This window comes from Thunnus thynnus, chromosome 5, assembly GCF_963924715.1.
Source record: "Thunnus thynnus chromosome 5, fThuThy2.1, whole genome shotgun sequence".
Classification (NCBI taxonomy): Eukaryota; Metazoa; Chordata; class Actinopteri; order Scombriformes; family Scombridae; genus Thunnus; species Thunnus thynnus.
This window is the reverse complement of record NC_089521.1, coordinates 15849330-15875396: the sequence shown is the minus strand read 5'-3', so window position 1 is coordinate 15875396 and position 26067 is coordinate 15849330. Positions and strand designations below refer to the sequence as shown.

At 40.1% G+C, this 26067-nt stretch overlaps 1 protein-coding gene across 4 annotated transcripts in view; it reads right to left on the bottom strand.

Annotated features, from left to right (window-relative positions):
- The window catches only part of shank3a (SH3 and multiple ankyrin repeat domains 3a), a 174517-nt gene that overhangs the window by 65334 nt on the left and 83116 nt on the right, over nt 1–26067 (bottom strand). For all 4 annotated transcript variants that reach the window (XR_010928391.1, XM_067589522.1, XM_067589523.1 and 1 more), the window contains exons 5-12: nt 24136–24244; nt 23443–23594; nt 21048–21215; nt 18265–18381; nt 9277–9354; nt 8573–8639; nt 7436–7665; nt 7035–7204 (exon numbers count right to left, since the gene is read on the bottom strand). Coding sequence is in view for 3 of the 4 variants with exons in the window: in XM_067589522.1 (XP_067445623.1) it covers nt 7035–7204; nt 7436–7665; nt 8573–8639; nt 9277–9354; nt 18265–18381; nt 21048–21215; nt 23443–23594; nt 24136–24244 (1091 nt within the window). In the remaining variant the exon portion in view is untranslated. The remainder of the gene's footprint in view (nt 1–7034; nt 7205–7435; nt 7666–8572; nt 8640–9276; nt 9355–18264; nt 18382–21047; nt 21216–23442; nt 23595–24135; nt 24245–26067) is intronic.

The following is a 26067-nucleotide window of genomic DNA, read 5'->3' as shown; positions in this document are numbered from 1 at the left end:
AGGATGAGCCTTGAGATTTAACTGCTATATTATGTCATATCCTCTCTGGCTGTAATACAGTCTAACAGCATCAGAAGGATTTGTACAGTCACTTTGAAATTTGACCAAGTGAGAGCAAAAAGAAGACTTTTTTTTGTTGTTATAGTGATCTGGAAGCTTTTAAAAAAAACTGTTCAAGGATTTCTAATTTATTTCCCATCTGCATTCAAGAGGAACTTGAGTTCTATGTCTTAATATTTATGATGCAACTTCACGTCTGTTCGTGTACAACTGATGTAAAATAGTATTCTATCTAGATCTATATAACAATTGTATGATTGTTTTCGTCAGTACCAAATGATGTAGACATCTGATACTTGGTGTTTTAAACATGTTATTTGCTCCAGGAATCTAGTACGATGACGTAATTCACTGTATTCATATGCAAAATTGTGCTCCATTCAACACAACAGCTTTTTGTTTCGTTGTATCTTTTTCTCTATCCCTCTCTTTCACTGTACCTCATTAAGAGTAGCTTCTACAAGATACAGATGTAGGATCCATTACACGCACACACACGAGTACACACATACACACACATATACACAAAGTTCTAATGCAGTCTATTACAAAAGCTCCATCGTTTCCTAGGACACCAGCCCTGCCTGTGTAACGATGGCAACTGTCAATAAGGAGAAAGAAAATATAGCCAACAAATGCACTGATAAGTCAATAATATGAACTTGAATCTCTATAACACTCAATTTGTAAAACATCATTTGACTTAAAATACATAGATTGTTTCGATTGACAATTTTCTATCTCTATTCTAATCATACACAAGTAACCTCAAAAAAACAGTGCACTGCAGTCATTGAATGTGGTAGTAGTAATTCAGCTTACACCAATCAAAATGACCTTGACTGCCAGTATTGTTTTATTCTTCATACAAATAAAGGGATATCAAAGAAAATATAAACCAAATTTAAAATTGATTCTAATCAGTATTTGTGAAAATTCCAACTTGTGTGAAGAATTGGTAAAGTGCCTATAAATGGTGTCTTAGTTCTTAGTTCTACAAATGTTTTTGTTCATATATATATATGTATACAGAGATAAACTTCGTAAGCATTTTGTTCAGATTCAAGAACAAATATTTTCTATTATTTCTATTATTTGCCATTTACCTCTCTATCTGTGTTTTCAAGATTTGACCAGATTTGAGATTATTCCAGATAAGTGGGTCTTATCAGAATCTATCAGATGCTTGATTAGGATCAATGAACCCACTAAAGACAAGTTAACATTTGAACAGCTCAATAATGAGTCTAGCTGCCTCAGTTTGGATGTCAAAATCTATGACCTGCCTGCATAACTCTGAAGTTGCAACTGCAAATGCCATTAAATGGCATTCACAGAGATGCTATCAAACTAAGCAGATTCAGAGTAGCATTTTCTCACATGACTGACTTGCCTTCTCAGGTAAATGGCTCCTCAAATAGCCCAGTTCTCTAAGGTGAGATGAGCCCATTATAAACATAGTCATAATCAGCATCACGCTTTGCATCCTAATGATCACCAGTCTGCCCTTGCTTTGTTACACTTGAATGAATATGTGCTCTCTCATTTTTTCTTGCCCAACGTGGGAGTGTATGTGGCAATCAAGGAGGAAGGAGGAATGTGGACTCTGCTCATTGAACAGAACATATTAAGCTTGTGAACAGCAAATCTGTTTGTACATAGACAACATACTGTATGCTTTGCAGAAATGTATCATTAAAGGAAATTAGTAGAAAAGGTCAATTGGTGTGATCAACACACAACTCTAAACTCCACCTCAACAGAGAAAGAGAAGGAGGATAAACAAACCACTTAACCCATACTAGCAACATTTAAATGCTTTGCCATCCTCCTCAAAATGCTATTCACCTATACATTACCTCTACACTAATATAGTGTAACATGTTCCTGATTTACTATCAAAACAACAGGTTGCTGATGGCTTATGTCTGTTTACAGCAGTCCAACCTTCCAGATTTGAAGGAGTTCAAGGTTTTATCCACATAGCTTAGAAAATGCAAGCTCTTGGGCTGTTTTGGAGGTGAAGTGTATTTCATCATATGGTGTAAAGGAAGGGTTCTCTGCTAAGCTTCTTCATGACTGAACTGAAGTCTCATGTCTTAGATAGCATATGAACTGCTTGTGTTTATGGTAGCAGGGACAATGTCTATAGATTGTTGAAAAGGCGTCTGGAGAGGGTCTGGTTCCAAAAGGCTCTAAGCACTTATAAAGGCTTATATCAATGTCCCTCAGGGTGTATTTTAGGGTGTGTGGTGGGAATATGGGGAGCCAGGGCCTTGCTCTGAGCCATCTGGTCTTTGCATACAGCTATAAGCGAGCAATAAGCAATCCACTCTCAACCTCAAATAAAGGAGTATAAGTATATTACGGTCTTGCTCATGAGTGAAGGAAAGATATAGTGTAAGATTGACATGTGTATCGATGTGAAGCCTGCAGTGATGTAGGTGATGGACTGGACTTTCATAGTGAAGAGGAAGCTGAGCCTTAAGGTGAGGCTCTCAGTTGATCTATGGTTCAAAGTCTTACTTATGGTCAGGAACTCTGGTAACTCAGGAATGAGATCATGAATACATGAAGCTGGAAGGGTATTTAGGCTCACCCTCAGGGACAGGGTGAGAGGCTTAGATATGCAGATGGAGCTTGGAGGAAAACCTGGTGGAATACCTCCCTGTGGAGGTACTCCGGGGCACATACAACTGGAGGAGACCCCAGGGTAGAGCCAGAACGCACTGCAGGGATTACATATCCAATCTGGCCTGGGAACGCCGCGGGATCCCCCAGGAAGAGCTGGAGGATGTAGCTGGCCAGAACAACATCAAGGTTATTTTGCTTATCCTACTGCTACCACAACCCAGACTGGAATGAGTGGCAGAAGATGCTAAAGAGTAGTTAAAGGTGCACTAAGAAGTTTTGTTGTAAACAATTAAAAGTTATGTTTACACTGAGTGTTACTCACCAAAATGCATTGTGTGCATCAATAAGGTCTAATAAACATGTTGAATGCATTTCCTTCATAGTATTTTAAATCCTGCATTTTTTACATCCATGTTTACTAGCTTGCAGTCTTTGTTTTCGCTGTCTTTTGCTGGCACATTGCTGTGTTTCGTGGTGCATTATAGCCACCTGTGTATCATCTCCCCAGCAAGCACATTCGTGCATGGCCTTAAGCCCACAAGACAAACAAAACTGTGACCCACTCATAAACAAACTGCTCTGTAGCGCTACTAAAGGTCAGAAACTCCACAGGGTTCCTTTAAGGTACCTGAGGTAATGGCATGTTAAGTTTCTATGCCTGCAATTACTGGTCACCACATTTGGACTGCTATTTGTAAATCACATCCACAATATCTGATGCACTCCGACTCTCACTAACACAAAAATCAGAGGCACATATGGCTTTTGAGAGGCTTTATAGTGCACAACATGACCATATTCTTGATTTATTGTGTGTGGCCGGGCTAGTGTAGACAGCAGCAGCAGTGTTTCAAACAAAGACCGAGGATAAAAAGCCCAACAGATTACTGTTAGCTTACGAGATTTGCCCTCTGATACGAATTATGATGCACACAGATCAATACTTATTCCCTTGTATACTGCTTTGATGTAAAATCTCCACAGGTGAAACAGAATAAACTCAACCCTCTGTCTCCTCCTCCTCTTCCTCCCTATTCCTGTCCTCCTTTCTTCCCTGTGTACCTCAGCCCTTTGGCTGTGTTAAGACGCCATGGATAATCTACACACCAACAGCTACTGGTATGACTAATGCAGAGAAAGAGAGAGGTAAAAAAGAGGTGAGGAGAACATCAATAAGTGAACAAAGAAATGAAAGGTGAGGGGAGCAGGACAACCATCTGCTGGGCTTGTTGCTATTATAAATCACATGAGAGGTCAGGATCACATTCAGCACAGCAGCAGACAGTGACACGGTATCTTGCTCAATGACACTTTAGTAAAGCCAATGTGACACAGGGGCTTTAAGGCTTTTCAGCTGAGGGACATTCCCTCTAGTCACCACAACAATCTGCTCTTCAGGTAATGGTGTGTGACTGAATCTACATCTGAAATGTATCCAATGTGTCCAAAACTCCCACGTAATTCAGATAAAGTGTAGTAAAAGCTTATCCTGACATCCAACACTTTGTTCAACCAATAGCCTGGGTGGGGATTTAACAGAACCTGTGCTGGCGATGCTTTAACGAACTCTCAAAAAGACCTTACAGATCCCTCTCTTACCCAAACCCAATTGTTTATACCTCATAAATACCATAAAAAACACAGTGCACCGTGAAAATTGCAATTAAAGTTGAAAATGTCAACTCTGTGCTTCTTTCTCTGCTGTTGTAGGAAAACTGAAAGAGTGACACACACTAGAAATGGAAAAGATAGAAGCTGGCATCTTCGGCTCAGTCACAGAGCTTCTACGAACTGTATCTGGCAGCTTGAGAGCTTTTCTCCCAAAGCAAGACTGATAACTAGGTCATAAGTTGTACAGCTTAATATCACTTGATGACAAATTATCTCTTTATATTAACAGCACATTTAACGTCTTATGACACAGGTACATTTGCTTAGTTCTAAATAAAATGCTGCCAAATTATCTCATTATCATTTTATTTTACTGCCAACTGCGTCAGCTGAGGTGAATATTATACTCACCCTTCTATGCTTCAGTCTGCCTTCGTGTGGATGTTTGTTAGTCTTTCTTGAACTAGTCTTAATATCTGACCTATCTGTACCTTCTCTAGTGTCACATCCAAACTTTCTGCTGAAGCCTGGCCAAGCTATTGAACCCTGGCAGCACTGCACACGTCCAAGGAGGAAGTGATAGTGAGTTCCACAGGAACTTGCTGGAGTCTGCCGTTGGGCGGGCTGTTGACCAGCCAAGCTAATTTCACACTCCCCTGGTACCCATAATGCCTTGAGAGTTACCCTGGGCATAAACAGAAGGTCAGAGAGAGGAACAGAGAGAGGGAGGGAGAAATATTAGAGAGAAAATATTCAAGGACAGCATCAGTCTCACTTGGGTGCGAGTTCTGGCCATGGAGACCAGCTGCTCGTTTTGGGCTTTTTATACATTCCCTTCACTTTAATACTTGGTGTAAGGGTAATGCACACTGAAGAACAAGGTCTCAACTCCCTGTGTACAGAAGGCCATATAGGCCAGGACACAGCGGACATACTAAACCTGCTATTCTTCTTTTTCTTTTTCACTTCTATCTTTCTTCCTTCCTTTGTGCTCTGTCTAATCGACCTTGTACAAAATGAGCACAGTGACAGAGCAAAAGACGTGTATCGTCAGTGAACCTTAATGCCAACATAATGCCAGATGTAGCAGAGGCAGATGCAGTTAATTTGTTAGCATTATGGGGCATAATGTGAAAAAGAGGGAGGTGGTAAAACACACCGCAGTGAGGATTTATTAATGAACAAAATTCACTTTGTATAATTCAATTTAAGATTGAGAAACACTTTAATGCCCATACACTCCAGTGCTTTACTTTATATGCTGTGTGATGTGCGCATACTAGGTGATTTAATAAAGGATGTCGACTGCTCTCAGGCTGCAAACCATAGATTAACCGCACCGTGTATACGTGTTTATGTGTATGTGCATGAATGACAGAATGAGAGGTAAAAGGAGAGAGAGAGAGAGAGAGAGAGAGAGAGAGAGAGAGTGAGTCTTTGATGGATGGAGTAAAGTGACAGGAGAGTATTAGAGGGAGAGGGGAGTACGGCTGGAGCTGTGTCTGTAATGCAATTCCCCTGTCAGACATCAGACTGTTTCACACACAAACACACACATACACATACACACAGTGTGTGGCATCCAGGAATCACATTAGGTGTGAGCAGTACTGTATGTAAGCAATCTGGCTCTGACATACGATCATAATAAAAAGCTTAACAAACCAAGTGTCAGTAAACCACTTCAGCCTATCGCTTCAAGATGCGATCAGTGCCCTAGTTTACTGTGCAGTTTGTCTAATGGTTCAGTGTACAAGGGAGGAGATTTGTTCCAGCACCCAGCAGCACAACTACATCTGTCGATTTATGTATCAATCGAGTGACAAGATGTTTTGAACTGAGTCCCGTCCAATGACATTACTCAAAGCTCTAATTTCAGATTGTGTCCTCTGTCTATCAATCTCTCTCACACACAAACCGACATACACACACCCTCACAGCTTGGCAGTCTTCAATTGGTCCCCATGGTGATCATTATTAGCCCCTTTCCATCTGTCTATCGCTGAACTGTGCAAGCACCCATGCATATAGTCGTGTGCACGTGGCTATACATGCACATTCACACATATGAACACAGAGACAGAAACACACACACACACACCTCCACATATTTGTATGTTATAAGCCCTCTGTCCTCCCAGCAGGACAAGTGATGCATTTAGCCCACCTTGTTACAGACTGTACATGGATCATACACCAAAATGCCACTCATCATTGCCTCTGATAGGAGCACAGGCCACACAACAGCTACACCAGATGCAACTATAACAGACCTCACACTGAGCAATGTTTTATTCTGCCACTATAAATCTGATACCAATTTTTAACATACATTTTCAGATTCATTTCCTAGTTCATGCTTTACATATATGGCTTTTCTGGGCAGGTTACACGTATAGCTTGGACAGGAAAACAACTTTCATATGTGCCTGGGATTGATGTATGAATGAATAAAGATTCTCCACTGATTGATGTTATGTCATCTTTATCACCAGCAGCAGACGGTTGCAGAGAGAATAAGATGCAAATGCTGCCTGGTGACTAACAAGTGATTCAAACACATCACATGGGGCTTTTTGCTTTTTGAAAGTGTGAGACATGAATGTAGTTTATTAGGAGCCGGAAGAAAGAGGTTTGCTTGTTTCATACCCAGTGTTTCAGTTGAGTCATTGCTAGGACACTAAAATAACATATAAAATTCAGTTAGAGTGAAAGCAAACGTAACAGACCTGAGTCTTCCACGAGGGCCGTATCCGTGAGGGTAGCCATGGCTGTGGGACCTTCTGGGGACCGGCTTGTCCTCTTCATGCATGTGATGTAGTGAAGGTGAGCGGGAATGAGAGGATCTGGAGCTGCCGGTACTCTGGAGACTGCTGTCAGGGATCTCTCCATGACGGCTCTGGGAGAAGAGATGTGTATCATATGCATTTGTAAAACATTACAATTGTCTTGTGTGACATGTAAGTCACAAAGAGATTATGGCAATAAAATGATGTCATTCTCATTTATTCCTTATCTGGTCTTCTCAATTTTCAATTTTATGCTAAAAATGTGCACACAGGTGATTTCATCTCTTTGTTTCTTTGTCAAACACACTTACATGTCTCCAGCCTCAGTAGCTCCATCTTACCTCTCCAAAGCTGCTGTGCTGCTGCCCAAGAGCTGGCAGACTGCGCAGTGAGGGGACAGGGGAGTGACCCTGACGGCCGCGCATTTCTCGGGGGCTCGGACTGTGGATGTGATCATGGTCCCCGTTCAGGTTGTTGTCACTCGCAGAGCGGAGCAAGGAACGTGGCGAGGGATGAGGGCCAGGGATCATACGTCGACGGTTGGTGTAGGAGGGGGTCTCCCTGAAAGGCACTGATGGGAGAAAGAGACACATGTAGGCTCAGAGCACTTCTTTACACAGTCACCATATGATATGAAGTTGCTGAAGCAAGAACAATGAACTGAATGTTGAAATGGGGAAATAACTGAAACTCTACACATCTCAAGGTCATTCAAATTTGTTTAAAGCTTAACTGTTACAAGTTTGCTAATTTGACAATAAGGTGTGATTCAGTTTAATTTACAATGTATTTGCATAACACCCAACACATAAACTATAAAACTATAAGCAAACTATTAAACAAGGAATAAATGATACAGTGGATCTGGAACTGCAGCAATGGATCAGTGATCATAATTTAATATTGCCATGATACATCACTAAGGAACCAATGACAGTATAGCAAAAGCTGTTGAGAATCTTTTTTGGTGGTATTACTAGATTTTTATTGTATTTTCATCATACTTGATAAAAAATATGTGTCTGTTCACACATACTGTACATTACCAGAACATTTACTGGGTAAAACTTATAGCATAATGAGACAGAGGTAAAAATGATAATTTAGAAAGAATGAACCACCAGATTTTAGTCTGATTATTGTTAAAATATATAAAGTTTTTGAGTAACAGTTTTCAACAATGTGAAGAACAGGTTACTGCATCCTGTCCACACTAGATGGCAGAGTTTTCCTGTATGTTCATATCACAGAGAAACTGCTCAACTCAGCTGGGATACAATAAGCCCCTGAAACATTTCCATCTCCTTTCCTTCATTTCCCCTACCCTTGTATTCAATCTGTTATCATTTCCTTGAACATCTCCACTATCCAGGGCCCAACCATCCCTCAATCTGATGTCTCCCTGACAAAACATTCACATTTAAACATATAAAATGCTGACGGGGCCTGGTGATATACTACCATTGCTGTCAACTTACCAACATCTGATGCTTTGTGGACCTTTATGATTTCAGCCAGATCAAAGTTTCCTGCTATAATAGCCACCTGGAATAAGGGGAATAGAGAGAGGCATGGGGAAGGGAAAAGAGGCAAACACATGAGTGATGGAAAGTGGATACGAGCAAAATTTTATTGAAAAAGAGAAAAAAAAATCAGAAAATAAATAACTATAAATACATCCCAGTTTACCACTTCTCTCTCTGTCTCACTCAATTTACAGATTTAATTCTTTATGGTAGCAGATGTGTAAAATCTGTATGTGTGGTAATGTTCTGGGCTATGTGCGGACTAGCCTGCATTGTGTACAAACAAATTAACTTTGATCTCCACAGGAAATCTGTCAGTGTCAATTTCACACCGACTTCATCGACGAGCAAAGCTAGAATTCAAACACTGGGGCTATGATTTTTTTGTTTGTTTTTGTTTGGGTTTTTTGTTGTTTTTTGATGTGTTTTTTTTTAATATATATGTGTGTGTTTCGAAAATTAATAAAATATATAAAGTAAATGGGAGCCGTTATGCTGCTTAAGTTTTTAATAGCAATCAACATATTCAATGTAGCAATATTAGGCTATTCAAGGCCAAGTCATTCAAACCATTCAGCTCTGACATGTCAGACATGTAATACACATAATGATAATACACATAATAACAGCCAGTGGCTCTTGGATACCACACGTACCTGAAAGGCGGTCTGGCTGTTGTAGTTCTTTATCTCTTTATTGGCCCCCCGGAACAGGAGAACTCTAGCACAGCTATCCTGAATGACAACAGAGAGATTTATTTGTTTGGGTAAGACTTTTAAATGTCATTGTATTTGATTTTACCATATTCAAATGCGTACACACACACACAGTCACACACACAGTCACACACAATGATGTATTGAGCTCCTGTGGGTGCCATTTCCAAGCTTCTAATTGGTCTCTCTATTAGAGTTAGGTGGTACAAAAAGTATGTCATGTGCCATGGAATGGATTTTGGCTATACTGTTTGTATTGGCATAGACATGATTTTAAATGTCACATCACAAAAAGTGCACCAAAAGGATTAAGATGAATTTCCAATGTGTTAATGAGTACAGCCACTAACAAAGTGACGCCTGTGAGCTACTTCAGGCAACCCAACTTGAGCTGCCGCTCCACTCACATGCCATACTCCCCTCACTGCAACATATATCTAACGCACCCTTAGAATCATGGCGGCATATTCAAGCCATGAGTGCTCTGCTCACACTTTGCTGCATACCTACTGCAGCAGAAGAAAATGGCTTCCTGCCATTTTCTGCTGCTGCCGTTCATATAGCATTTCAAAAGCTCCACCTCAACCCCAGCATCCACCTGTAGGTTTTGAGTCTATCTTCTCTTAAGGAGGAAGTTAGTATCGTCACGTCCAACTCCCTGCAGTGTGAGATCAGTGTTTCTATTGGGGAGTGACAAGGTCAGGGCCTAGATGCCGAACAATAATGCTGTACATATTCTACATTTAAATAATAATCTACTCCATGTGAGTTGGTTAACTGAAGTGACGATGGCAATATTACTGAGATGTGGTATCTTGCCTCTGGCAGTAGAAACCAGACGGCTCCATTCAATTCCAGAGGAGAATAGAAAGCTCAATTTGTGTTAAATCCTTACCAAAAGCATACAAGGGCATTTCATATTTATATATTTCATATTTATTTATATTAAAAGCACAGTCTGTGCCTTAGATATGCCTAGGTTATATTTTATGGCCGTAATGTCTAAGGAGCAGAATTGTGTTCACATTTGGTTTGACATTGATTGACATGTATGGAAGTCTCTTATATTATTTTCTTTCGCTCTCATTATGTTATGTTATTGCGGTTGTTTGTTATGTTACCTACCTACGTACCTACTGACTAGCCAATAAAAATATGTATTTGTTTTGCTTCAAAATAAATACATGTTTGAATGCAAAAAAAGGAAGGTGATGAAACTAACACCACACATTGTTACAGAGGCAGGGATAAATGATTACAAAATTGTTTGAAAAACAAAATTTCATAGAGTTGGGCATGGTTTGGTTTTAAAAAGTCAAATGTCGTGCAGAATACAATTATCTGTGGGCTGTGTAGTGCGACATTTGTTGCCAGAGGCAGCATTACAAGCAACCTCTTTGATCACCTAAAAGAAAAAAAAAAACATGTCTGCAAGGATGAGAAATGTTTGAGAATGACTCAGACAAAGGTAGCTCGAGTGGCAGTGTAAAAAGAACAAGGATGCTCCTTGAGAACCCCTTGCAAGCTGTAGCCTACATGTGGTTATTTCCAAGATTATGTAGGTTTGGGTGCAATATAGGAGTAATTAAATGTATATTTACTCATGAGGGATGAAAGACACTTTTCTGTTTTTAACAGCAGTGTTGTACTTGAAGTGATTGCTATGTTTGCACAGCTATAATTAGAGCGAGGAAATTAGTTAAATATTTCTGTTTACATAACTCCCTTTCTTCAACCTGTGATACTATGAAAGCAAGTGCCAACACTGCTTTCTCTCTTTCTCCCTCTGCATGCACATGCGCAAGTACAGTCAAGTGATCCTTTGGATAGATTATATCAGACTATTATTGTGAGATGTACAGAATAATGTACCGATGTACAGAGTAATTCAAACATATACATATAAGTACCTAAGGAAACTGGAATGTTACAGTGGAAAATTAAGCCCCAAATCTAACCATTTCAAGCCATGATAGGTAGAACTCTCAGATGATTTTAACACCAAGTGATGTTTATGTAAAAGTTACCCAGTCCACTTTTGTATTAAGGTAGTGGGAAGCTGCTACCTTGTCTACAAACAATTATTTTTCAATCATCGCTGCAAAACACTTTTTTTTGTATAATGATACACAAACAGGCAAGAGCAAGCATCCATAAATTTTTGGTATTGGTTCAAACCAATGTCCTCGCTAATGATGAATACAAAAAAGCTACTTGACAGCCTGACATCTCCCTCTTCTAGAAAATCACCAGGAAAATCAGCAGCTGGCTAAATGTTAATAAGTTAGAAACCAGTTCTATGAGTTGCTCCTGAAAATCCCAATGCAAACGTTTTTGCTTGAGTCACTGATTAGTTGCTGTCCTTCAAATAAGAGATGGCAGCGGTGGAAGGACTTTACAGCTGCTACAACTGTGTATCTGTATACAGACATGGTTCTATGCAAACTGTTGAAGGCTTCAAGGCAGTATGGTGAAAGCAGTATGTAATACCAATGTGCAAACATTTCGCCCAAAGCTCAGCAACCCTGAGGTTGTATAGCAGCTGTTGTACAGCCCTGTGAAAAAGAGAGAACAGAACATGCACACACATACAGAGATATATACACACAGCATCAGTCCTGTGGCAAGAGACTTTTAGCTTACAACATGTATGAAACTCTGGACCCAAAACCACTGTAAGATATATAGATTGTTAACAGATTTATAACTTTAACGTGACACAATAAGGTTATGATGCTAGAGTCTTGTACTACATTCAAGTAACACTAAATTGAAATTGTAAGAATATCTTTAAATCAGACTCAGTACATGTAAGTGCACAAGTGTAACAGTTATTATAAAGAGGATTTAGCATCAGGTTGGAAATCTCCTGATTTTGTGCCTGCAGTGTTTTTAGTTTTGCAGTTCTGCTCATAGACACAGTTAAAGCCTGTTCTCACAATAGCTAAACTACAATTAAAAGTAAAACATCATAGGCTAAAATATCATCAGTTCAATACAATGAAAAACATTCCAACACACACAAAAGAGATATCCTTATTAGTTATTATAATCACACAGCTCTCTCTTTTATGCATCAAACTACTGCCATATATTTGTTACTGTGTAAATGTGCACAGGCCCCCTCTGGCAAAAAAAAAAAAAAGCCCAACTGTAGATTGATAGACAGGGCAATGGGTCCATATGCTGGCTGGCTGAGGGTCGATATGTAATTTAACACTGAGAGCAGAATTAACAGAACTAGCCTTCCTCCACAATCAGCACAATGACACTGGGGACTCCAGTCGTCATTGAGTCACACATTCAGGGACACGCTGATTAATTGAACATGTGATTCAGTTAATAACGTGGATGTGTTTTTATGTTTGTACTATACCAGACCGAGTCGAACACTGATGCACAGGAGCACCCTCTTCTGGTAAAGCACACAGATGTATAAGCACATTGTTGTGTAAGGACCATGGTGTCAAAAGGCACACGGAAAACCTACCTCTAAATCTGCAGGTCCATGTAAACATAAATGGTGTAGGCATGAGGGTGTATTGTAATTGGAGTTTGTGATATGAATAATGCATGATAACTTGTGCTGCTAGCAGCATATACAACCACTATTGGTCTAAACCAGCTTAAAACCTATATAGATAAACGCCTCCAGCAGTTAACTTAGCTAAGTGCTAATCACCCATACATTATGCAGTTGCATGCCCAGGCATGTGCATACCCCAAGACATGCACACAGACACACAGAAACACACAGACACAAACTTGCCAAGCAAGATACAGAAACATGCACAAACACACAAACTTCTAAATTAAGTAAATAGTCACAATGGTCAACATTTTCTTTAAGTATTTTATAATTGTAAGAAGCTTGTGCATGACCTTGTGTTTTATTCTGACAGAACTGTGAGTACATGTGCAACAGTAAGTGTAGCTGTACTTCTTCGCCTTGATGATAAAACAGGTTTATTTACCAAACAGATATCTGATGAGTGAGGTAGATTCAAACAATGGAAAATACATCAAGGTTGTAGAGAAGTGTGAACAATGTAGATGAGTAATAGGAGAAATGTTACCGGGAAAAGGATAGAGAAAGATAGAAAAAAGACTAATCTGGCATCCTTTCTAAGAAATGGAACAAAATCAGCTGATGCATCATCACAGACAGGCTGGAAATAAAACTGCTAATGTTAGCTAGCCTGATTCACTCCATACTCAACAGTATTAAAAACTTCATAAAAAATCTGATTGAAATCCTGCTGCTTTGGTTGTTAAACTGTCACATTCACCCTATCTATCAGTCAAACTGTCAGGTATGTTTTATGTGAACAGTCTGCTTTCATAAAAGGACAGCAATATTAAATCTCAACATATCTGAATGGAGTTCTGCACAAAACAAGCTGCTCTGCTGTCACGTTTGCTATAATGACATAACAGTATTTCCAGTGCGGGCCGGGCAGGTACTGGCTGGGGCTCACCTTCAACATTGTAGATGTAAGCTTCAATCCAGTTGCTGTATCCTTTTTTTAAAATCCTGTTAGGATAGCAAACGTGAAGTTTGCAATTTACAATGTCAATGTTAGTGTCAGATGACAATCTGATCCATTGGCTTGTGCAAATGTTAAAAAGTAACTAATATTACATGGTTTCATGATCAATCTGCATCAGTGATACAGTAATATGACAGCAGAGCAGCTAGTTGCGTGCAGAACCTTTCAGGCTGCTGACCAGCCTGAAAAAACTACAACTGTGGTCCCAAAAAGAAGTAAAACTACAACTGTGGGTCCATGTAACACTTAGGCTGCCAGTTAAATTTTACATATAAAACATGAGTTTCAAGCGACCATTTCACCATTCTTGCACAACTGTTACTTTACAGCTTCCCACTCTGAGCGTGACATCAGAGGAAAATGGCCACCATGTGAATTGCATTTATGTATTTGGGGACCATTTTAAAAGAGTAACATGTATCAGAGTCAATCCTGATATTCTGGCACACAGTAATGACAAAACAAGTCTTGTCTATTGTAAAATGTTTCATAATTGTTCTTTAAGCCATGGACCACGTTAAGTGAGAGATAAATACACATGTCTCAATACCAAGCTATGGAGATAGAATGAAGAATTGGTGGTAAATGTCAAGTTACCTCAACGAGACTATTAGTGCGGTCAATTGGATATTTGTGACTGTCTAATAGTTTGACACATAGTATCTGGCGCACCTGAGTCTCTAGTATTTACATGCATGTTACAAGATAGTTACCTTGTTTTATTGTGTTTGCACCTTGTCTTGATGCAAACATGTGTTTCCTGCCTAAATAATTAAATAAATTAAGGTTAGGGAACCTCAACAGATGAATGTGTGCCATTAAGTGACTTTCTACTCTCATTTACACAGATGCATAGCACACACAGACATGAGCACATACACACACACACACACACACACACACACAGAGGCCAATTACAGTGTGCGCCATCTGTCTTGCTCTTCTCTCCAAGGCTTCCTACAGGAATTCATTAAGAAAAGCATTCCAGTAGTCCTCACCACGGTTTGCTAGATGTGATTACATTAGCTACGTAGGAATACATAGTGAACTAAGTCCAGTACTTTTACAGTAATGACGTGGGTCAGTCATGTGTAAAGAGTGTGACAGATGGTTCCTCTCATAGCCATGTTTATACTTTTGAGGATTCATTCTCTCATTAGAATTGAAGGAGCAGATTTGGCATACTCGACTGAATGAAGCGCTTGTTTTTACATTTGGATTGTGAGTGACATCTAAAGCATATTAGATGCATGATTAAAAACACTTTGAATAAGAGCTGAATTTTCCCTCATTATTGTGCACACCAGCAGCATTATACTCATACTGTAGCATGGAATACAGTTATACTTCTCTGAAGGAGGCTCAAGTCTAATCCAAGAAAGTTTTTACTAAGATTTCATTGGCTGCAATGGGTTTGATTGGTATGGACAGTTGTGTTTGTCTTGTGCCCTCTTTCCTTAATTTCCTTCATCAGTGTTGTCCCCACTTGCCATTACCTACTGTGTCCCCTCTCAATCATTCATCTAACCACCTCCCAAGGATCTGTCTGCCAGGTAAAAGATCCCTGCCATGGCTTCATTCACTGCTGCTGATCACATCTGCCGAGCTAAAAGCCCACTGAGTAAATGTTAATGGCCAGCTACACCACAGAATTGGGACCATTGATCAAGCTTCTTCTGCTGCTGATTATGTTATCTTGTCATCCATCCTCTCTCTCTGCCACCTCCATCTCTCTGTCCCTCTTTCTGACATTCCCCCTCCCTCCCTTGCTCTCTCTCTTTCTGTCTCCATATGGATCTATTGATCTTGGCCACTGGACTGCTAATTTCACGGTCAATTCTGCCAGCCCTTTTCTTTCGGTAATTGTGCATAATCATACGAACCAGGCCTGTTTTGAGCTTTCTGGAACCCTGCTAAGACACACTGTTTCTGGGATCAATCAACTCAACATGATGTTCTGCCTCCACTGGCGGGACAACAGCCATGAGTGGGAACAAACGAGCTGGGGCGAGGTCCTTTACTATAGTGAAGACTTATAAGAAGTTGTACAAGTAACTGTAAATTAAACAATTCATCCATGCTATCTTTGATTATATTTTGCTCTTGTTCCACACACACACACGCTGGCCCTATTTCTTCACTAAGAAGTGGAACATGTAATGACTGCGGTCACGTGGATGTGTTACAAACAGCTTGTATTAAATATTGATGGTATGCTTCCCAAACCCTTGCTCACACACACACACACACACACACACACACACACACACACACACACACACACACACACTCTTTCCCTCTCTCTCTCTCTCTCTCTCCTGAGACTATGGTGTTCCAGTCCAGTTGAAGCAGGTCATTCCTCATGACTGGAATTAACATTGCAGTACATAGTTAAAATTACAACACGCAAACGCATACACACATGCATGCACACATTTGTCACTTGTTCTTGTGAGAGAAAGAAAGGAAGAAAGAAAGACAGGGGAGAAAAGTGTTCATTTAATGTTCATGAACTGAGCACTGCTCTATTTTAACAGATGAAGAAGCAGAAAAGCTTCTTCCAGAACGCCCAGTTACATGTTTCTCTTCAAGCAGCATCTAGCCAGACAGGGCAACGCAGCACATGGGCATACTGTACCTAACAACATTCATGGTTTTCCCAGGAGTATCCTGGTTTTCACTGCCCTTATCTCCTAATATAGAACACACTCATCTATATTTTAAAATATACACTGAATGTATCGGTTTCCTGTTATCAAAACCTCATACAGTAAGACCCTTAAAGCGTATTAATTCAGTTTAAAGGGGACATATGCTCTTTGTGATTTTCTGTTATTTTTATACTGTTATGATGTCGGACATCTATGTTGAACATAGTCAAAGCTTAAAAACTTCAGGTGAATGTATGTAAAAAATGATTCAAAACCCCACGATTCAAAAGCCCAGGCTTCAGCCTGCTCGGAAGGCTTCATTTGCAGTGTTACCTCTACCTCCTCCTTGTGATGAAATCAGATTGTTCGCACGTGCCGACAAACGGACGTCTGTTGGTAGCCTTTGTTGCTAGGGTTGATGCTAAAGTTGTTCCAAATGTTGTTTGTGTTATTCACTTGCATATTTTGGATTGTATTTGCGCTCAGGCTTGACCGTGTACACATGTATTTGAGGAGTTTCCATTTTGAGTAAAGAATGATAAAAAAAAAGAAGTGAAATCCTACTACTACTGTGTGTTAACGTAGTCTCCCGAGCCGCTGGAAGTCTGTCAAAGGGAATCAAGCAGAGCCCCAGAATGTGTCTGGAGCTCTACAATATAGACCTGGAAATGTGCATGATATGTCCCCTTTAAGCTGCTGCTACCATTTGAATTTTCCAGATAGGATATATCATGTAGAGTGTGATACATTTACCACCGCCCCAACCAACATCTCAGTCAGTGTCAGTGTCAGAGTACGCCTCTGATCGTCTGTAAGGCATCACATTCTAAATATAAAGCATCAAAAAATAATAATCTATAATAACAAACTTTTATACTGCTTTCATCCAAATTGCAGCACATAAAGAGCATTAATGTGCAGTGATGGCAATCCACATTGGAGAAAAATCCCTGACCTTTGCTCATTTTAGTGCCAAACTCCCACTTGGACAAGTTCTCTTTAATCTCCGCTTTCAGTCCATTATCACAACAGGCAACAAATAACAGTGGAGATAATGACCAGGTAAAGGATACCTCTGCTTCAGACTGCCACTCAAGTACACATAAGTGTACACATGCACAAACACGTAGGTAGAGCACTGTGTGGGGACTACCCTGCAAGTCAGAAGACCCTGTAACAGCAAGTCTCTGCGCTGCATAAGTGTCCTTGAGCAAGACACTGAACCCCCACCAGGTTCAGAGCTGCTGTACTGTGTCTGCTCCAGCAACACTCGGAAACTGGAAAAAGCTTAAATGGTTACACACTTACATAACACCCACGCATACTGTAAATGCTATAGTTCACATATACAGACAAACCAACACACTCGCCAAACAGAACATTGATACTTGATAATTCTTCAAAACAACTTCAGTGAAAACATCTGTGAGTATTCACTGCAAATATTTTTCCATTGTTCTTCTATGTGTACAAATACCAAATAGCTAAGGTATGGTTATGTTTAGGCACCCAGAACCACTTGGATAAGGCTGTGGAAAGATTGTGGTCATGGTTAAATATTTAAGAAAGCCAACAGACTCACAGTATGATATGTGACATGAACTTGGCCACTGGTGCCAAAGGCAAATGTATTATAGTGGTCCAATCTGAATCTAAACCCACAGACAACAGACCAACCTCCACTCCCCAAGCACACAAGCCACAATACATTTGTAAGTAACTGGTACCTGGTTGTAGAGTGCACACACATGCAGGGCTGTGTTTCCAGATGCATTCTGGGCGCTCATGTCGGCTCCGTAGAACAGCAGGTGTTCCAGATGCTGCACATGGCCATAGCGGCATGCCTGAAAGAACAAATTCACACATTTACTCTTTTTACAAAACGTACTGTCTTTTACCTACAAAGTTAAAAGGGAGCAACCACACAGTGTCTCTGAGAAAAGAATATGCAATAATTGGACAGCATATTTTAGTTTATTCGTTGACAGTCATTTGTACTGAAAAGAAATAAGAAAGTAGGTAATGTGTGCTGTGTTACAGCCCTTGTGTCCCGTGCTGGATTTTAACCAAGGATATAATGGGCATGTGCAACTTAGCCAAATAAGCCAACAGCACATTGTGTGTTTGTGAGCTAACCAATCACAATGAAGAAAGGGTGAAAATTCATGCGAGGGTATATACACAATTGTGAGTTTGGCTGCAGCCCTCCCATCTGGCTCCGCCTGTGTGGCCAAAGGCAGCAGAGGCAGTTCTCTGTTTGCCATGTCCAACAAAATACCCGCTTGTTATGTAACCTACCCCTTACCTTTCCCACAAAATACATTTGGAGCAGTGATTATAGTGGAATAGCTTAAATATGCTCAAATACAAAATACAGCCCAAACACATGTTTTTACAGAACACCTCAATGTTACAAAAACTAAAATATGTAAACCTCAGAAAAACTAGTGAATCTTTTGTGTTTCTCCTTGGGCTACTTCCTTTGTGAAATTCTCCCCACTCACGTTTTTAACTTTCTAAAAGCAAGGGAGAAGCTTGTTTGTATCACATGAGGCTGAATGAGGCTAAATGTGAAATTGTGAGGTAAAGTTATTCTGACAAGAATGATGCCTTTTTTCAGCTTCTTTGTTTCACATAACTGCAAGCAATAAACTTTTCATTTAATCTCTATCTATCTTCTCTCTCTTTTTTTCCTCCTACTCTCTGGTTTTGTCCTGTGTCATTGCCAAAGATGCACACCAACTCTCCCCAACAATTGTTCTCTCTCTCTTGTGTTCTGTCTCGCTAAGAGTGCGTGACAGCACTGAGACAGCGCACAAATGATGCTGGGATTGTTGTTGGTTATCAGACCTTCCACTGTGTATCCTATTGTACACCATATATACTACTAGAATACTAATGCTGGAGAGGACACAGAGAAAGGGAGAGACAAGGAAGAGGCGGAGGGAGAAATTAAATGCTTACAGTATCTTGAACGTATAAAGAAAGAAGCATGATCTGATTTTCCATTGTACTATTGCTCCTTCCATTTAAACTCACTGTGTTGGCACATTGAAAGGGCACATATGCATAAACAACAATCCCTCCATGGGCTTCTCTTGCTCACTGTATGTCTTCATTGATCCCTGTGGCAGCACCTGAAGACGTTTGCTTTATGGAGAGCAACATGGTGGATGTATGTAGTGTAATGAAGTCAGCACCACTGTGCCCAAAGACAAAACACCAGAAACCAATAATTGTCTTTCCAGTGCAGAAATTTTGAGCCAGGCCAGTTTCATTGAACTGGCATGTTCAATGAAAGACTCCACAACACAGCAGTTACCACAGTTCACCATTATAGTCAACATTATAGTACAGAGTTCAGTTCTGCTTTGAATGTCTTTGAACTCTTCATTTAGCTCATAATTACCAAACAATAACAGTAACAGTAAGACCTTGAGATAAACTAGACCAGGCTAATGATGTAGCTTGAGTAATAAAACAAATGGAGGGGAAAGTTGGTGGGAACATTCAAGTAATGAAAGTGTTTCTTTTTGCAATTTTATTTGCCAGGTTGACTTTCTCCTGCTACTCAATTCAAATGGGTGATTATATTTACAGAAGCAACAGATAATTGTTATAGAATAAAATAGTGTAGATACAATATAAATAAGGTAGTGTCCTCTCCTCTGACAAAATGTTTTTCCACAGAAGACTGGATGTGGAGCTGAGAGTTTGCAAACAAATATACCACATTTCAGTGTATACAGTATTTAACAGTAAGATTAGCTTGATTCCGCTATTCTCATTACAGCAACATGTTTCATATCAACATTTCCTCTGTGTGTATTCATATTCAGTGTCAGCAACAGAAGTGATGCATCCCACAGCTGTCTGTATGGTTCCATTTACAGTACAACAACCTTCAGACCTCACGTGTCTTTCTGTCAGCACTCAGACATAAGCTAAAAAGCCCTGACACACACAAAAACAGCAATCAGTATCAACTATCGGTAAATTTGTGAGAATCAGTGAACTCTGAAGTCCCAGTAATTCCTTATTTCATTGGACCTCTGAAACAGTACAGTGCAGAAACACACAGGTCTATGGGTGACATTTGTGTACTAGTCAGTGTTTGACACACAATGTCATGTATTAGTATGTATTTTCAAATATTTGTATCAATTTCTTCCTTAAATTATCTCTTGTCCTGCTGCATCTTTTTTTTAAACTGTCCATTGTTGAGATCAATAGTGTTATAGGAGCGCAAGGCTAAATAAGTGGAATATTTTTTTAAGTTTCAGCTTCCCACCTGCAGATGACCCACCCCTGGGGTTCGACCACCGCAAGAGAAATTCTCAAACTAAGGAAAACACAAAAATCAATTCAATGAAATTGTGAAAACCAGACAAGACCTCTCACCCTGCACTTGCATTTGTATTCTGCACACAACACATCACTGTTTTGTGTGTGTATGAGTGTGAGGGTATATGTGTGTGTGTGTGTGTGTGTGTGTGTGTGTGTGTATTACCTGGTGTATCTCCTGCCAGCCATTCTCATCCACACAGCCGACTTGTGCATGATCGTGCAGCAGCAGCTCACAGCAGTAGGGGTCTCCTCCTACCATCGAGCTGTGGTAGAGAGGAGTCAACCCCCTGCTGTCTTTATAGTCAGGTGATGCACCCAAGTCTAACAGCGTCTGATGGGAAAAGAAGACGGTTAGGAGGCATAACACAAAAAAGACTTCATACAGTGGCAGCTATCATGACAGTCCCCAGTCTCTGCTGCATGTTTCATCCCAGGACAAAGAGGCCAGTACATATGGCTACATTATTGTTGCTATTTACACTATGTCAATGAAAAAAAAATCCATAAACCTCAGGAAAGTAATCATTCAGTTAGTGGTACTGATCAATTCAATCCCAGAGCTGCAAATGTAGTTTGAGCCATCTCATGGAACGTGTCTACATTTTTGTACATACGCAGTTACTGACATTATTTGAAGAAGAGTTTAACCTTTTGTAGACTTACTATACCAACAGTGGCAACACCCTATGCACAGTGTATAACAAAACCGAGTACACCCCTGGTCAGCATCACTAAAATGTTAAGTGATTACAAATCCTGTCCATTTAACACAATTTTATTTGTTTTTAGACAAAACCTAAGAAGAATTCAGCCAATTAAGTAAAAAACAAACAAAAAAACAGAATGTTTGACTAATTAAACTATAATGAAAGGTCCATATATAAGAACAAACTGCAACAAAAGTCAGTACACTGTTCATTAGTGAGACTCCATTCTTTTATTTTTCAATATTTGGCCTGCCTGCCTTTATTTCTGATGACAGATTGGATCCTCCTGGGCATGGATGATACCAGTTTTGCCCAAATCTGTGAAGAGATGTTCTGCCATTCTTCACAGATAATTCTTTTCAGCTGCTCTTTGCTGGAGGGGTTTTGTTACTCTACTTTCCGCTTTAAAATACTCTAAACGTGTTTGATTGGATTCAGGTCAGGGGACATATTTGGCCAGGTCATAGTTTTCTTTTTTTTTCTTCATTAAACACTCTTGTGTGATTTTTGCAGTGTGTTTGGGATCATTGTCATGTTGGAAAATTCCTCTCCTGCCAAGCTCCTTGAGACTGGGAGTCATCTTTACATTTAGTATTTGGATATACAAACTTGCTGTCTATAAAAGTCATCTCCTCTATACCTTTTGCACTCATGCAGCCCCATATCAGCACACTCCCACCTCCATGTTTCATGACTGGCACTATACAGTCACTGTGGTAGTTCTGGCCAGGTCCACGCCAAACATACTGAACCCCATTTGATCCAAGCTCATTTATTTTGGCTTAATCTAACCAAAGTATGCGCTGCCAATATTCATCAGGCTTCTTATCATGTTCTTTGACAAAGTTTAATCTTGCAGTTTTGTGCTGTTTTGTAAGCAATGGTTTTCTTCTTGAACGTTGTCCGTAGAGGTTGACTTCATGCAATGTCCCTCACAGGGTTTGAACAGTCACTGAAACACCAATTTCCACAGATAATCCTCATGCCAAGTCAGAGGCACTTGCCCATCTGTTTTTCAATGCAAGGTTGCGTAAATAGTGAATTGTGTATGCCATCATTTTTCAAGGATGGCCACTGCACCTTCTGTTATTGGTAATATGGGTCTTCCTGTACTTCCTAACCATTGCTGCAACTGTGTTTTGGGTGATGTTTAGTAGCCTACCGATGATCTTGTACTCTCTCCCATCTTTATGAAGTCTCACAATTTAGTTTCTTATGTGTTCAGAGGTTTTTTTATAACTTGTTCAGGCGATTAAGCTTAATTGGAAGTCACAGGTGTAATCATTTTTGTTTCAGTGGTCACCTGTGTATTCTCTTTTGTTGCACTGAGGTTGTACTTTGAGACTGTATTTTCAATTTAGTCTGTGATGATACAATGTTGAATCATTTAACATTTTATATTGCACAGGGTGCACTCACTTTTGTTATACACTGTATATTACATGCCCTAGTGACACTGAATATTCAGATAATGGCAATGACTGAGCGGAAATAACCGATTCCAATTTCCAACAGTACTGGCTCAAAAGGAAATCAATTATATGACTCGTGTAAACCCTTTCATTTAGGTTACAAGCCTCCTCAAACCAGACACACTCAAGGCCATTCACTGAATATGCCAGCCCATTCAAAGAGGGCATGGTAAGCCTCACATATGTAGTAATTGCTCAAGCACCCTCTGTGTTCAATTGCTCAGGCACTCACTGCCAAAGATTGCCCGCTTGCAAACTCTCCCTTCCCAGAGGGGAAGTTTGCAAGCAGCCAACTGTTGTAACAAAAGATAGAAAATAGATGGGTCAGCTTTCTGCTATATTGTGTCTGTATGTGTGTGTGTGTGTGTGTTACACTCACTATAAGCGCTGTATGGTTCTTGCTGCGCACGGCCTTGTGTAGGGCAGTAATGCCATCTTTTGTTCTGAAGTCCAGATGCGCGCCTCCACTCTTGAGCACCTTGATGAGCTCTGCACATCCCTCCAGCTGTGCTGCCAGCGTTAGAGGACATTCTGTTAAATACAAAAATGAGCAAGAAAAATATATCAAAAGTCAACATATTTTATGTGACATTGCTGGGCATTCGTCTTAGAAAAAAAACATCCAAGCATTGAAGCTGTCAATATATGATGACAGAATTGCCCACTATAGTTGATAAAACCATTTACATTTTGTGACTCTGCATTTTGATAACTGCCTCAGCTGTCGTGATTGCCACCCTCCAGTGTGCCTAAGTGGCTGTTTCCTGTTGGTGTTAAACCAACCTATTCTCATGCTCCCCTCGCTCACAGTTCCTTTGTCAGACTACAGGTCACCCAACAGGGAAATCTCCTTTATGGCTGGACAAACATTTGCATAAACATGAGGAGATTAGCAAAGAGAGTAATCCAGCTTTACCCAGCATGCAGAAGGCTTATTTCAGAAAATCCATACATGGTCATTTTGTGTTGAAGACAGGCACAGAGAGAGAAAGCACAAGACAAAAGACAAATCAAACTTGAAAAAAGACTGGAGTATGATAGGGATGGGATATTTCTGCTCAGTCTTCCTCACCTCCTGTGTCTGGATCATGGAAGTTGGGGTCCAGGCCTTTTTCCAAGAACCTTGAGACCTTTTCGATGTTCCTCTGTTGCACATACTCCATAAACTTCTTCAGGTTTGCCTAATGGAGGGAGACAAGGCAACAGGGAAAGGGGAAAGAAAAGGAAGAGACAGCTGTGATTGGGTGATGTCAGACTCATGTGGATGGGGATGTTTAATAATGCAGTTCACAGATGAAAGCTAAAGTCGCAGCTCTCTCCTTCTGTGTTTGAAGGTTTTATTTCTGTTCTGTCATGCCAAGCAAATGGACCATGTGCGGTAGCTATATAAGCTATTATAGGATGGACCAAAAAAAGACAGGGAGAGGGGCTGTAAAGTAACACTGAAATGAAGACCTTTCCTCTGGAAATGAATGCAAAGAAAATGAGCTCCTGAGGCTAATGTCACATTCTGAATTCAAATGTAATGCTTTTAATATTGTACAACGCCTGAGACCAACACTTTTACATCATTGGTCGCCTAACATTAACTTTTAAAACCATTTTCATAAAACCAGCACCAACACATGCACAAACTCACTTGCAGAGAAGTCCCATCCCAAATCCTAACACACACACACACACACACACACAAATACACTTAATTTCCTCTGTGACTTATGATTAAAAATATTCATCACTTCCTCTGATGGGTATAAGCCGTAAAAGGAAAGAGTGAAAAATGAATATATGAGCAAGGTACCAGCAAGGTAGATGACTATAACCTAAAAAATAAGGGCAACAATCTATCTGAGATGTAACACTGTAGCCCAGAATTTATCTAATGACTATATTCTGTACTTACTGAAGACATTGAGTAAGAAAAGGGATTACTAAAACAAATTTACCACAATACAGTCTTATATTAAACAAATAAATTATTAATGAAAACATGGATGACAGTCTGATATATTTCTTGAGGATGTAATTACACAATATTTGCAGTATCCCAAAGGAGCCTCACAGAGAACTTTCATTACTATTGCATTCTCTCAAGGTTTTCAGCCTCAGTCATTACATAACACCCACATGTGCTGAAGCCTCTAGACACACATGCACATTATGTTTACAACTTAATTACTTTGCACAACGCACTTACACACAAACACTTACACTCACGTGCAAGAATGCAAACAGAAAGCAGAAGCTTGACACTCACCATGTGCGGCATCATACACTGTACAGTATATCCCTCGTTCTGAAAATGTCACACTCTACAACGCCTTCCGAAATTCACATCACACTACCCCTTTTTCCTCACACCTAGTCATCTGCAGCCGGCTTGCCTCCACAAGCCTGCCTCCTGTTCACACACACCACACTGACACGGGGAGCTGTCGACCGCTACTCTCACCATCTCCAAGTCAAACTGAGTGAGAGAAATTCACTTTGGCTTTTTCCTTTTTTTCAGATGTTCTGTGAGGCAGTTGTTATGGTGATGGGATACAAAGACAGCTCTGGCAGGCAATGTACACATGAGTGGGAAGAGCACTGAGGTTGTGTTTGTGAGTGAGTGTGTGTGCATGCGTGTGTACGTGTGTTTGTGTGTCCTGCATAATGCCTCAGGATAATGCCTTGAAGGGGCTCGGGGACGATTCGCCTGTGATCAGCTGGATCTAATGTGTGTTATATTGCCTTTTGTACAGAGGACTGATAAAAATGCCTTGTAATGATTTATGTGCTTTGGTGAGGGTCTGAATATACTCTTCATATTTTCTCACTCTCGCCATGTTTTTCTCTTAATAACACACACACACATAAATACACAGCCATGCAATGACACAAACAACATTTATTTTCCAAGTCACCATGACATACTGACAATTGACTAAATGTTCTGAAAATAATCAAAAGGACAACAGTCTGTCATGCATCAGATTTGCAAGCTCTGTGCAGAACTGGTGAG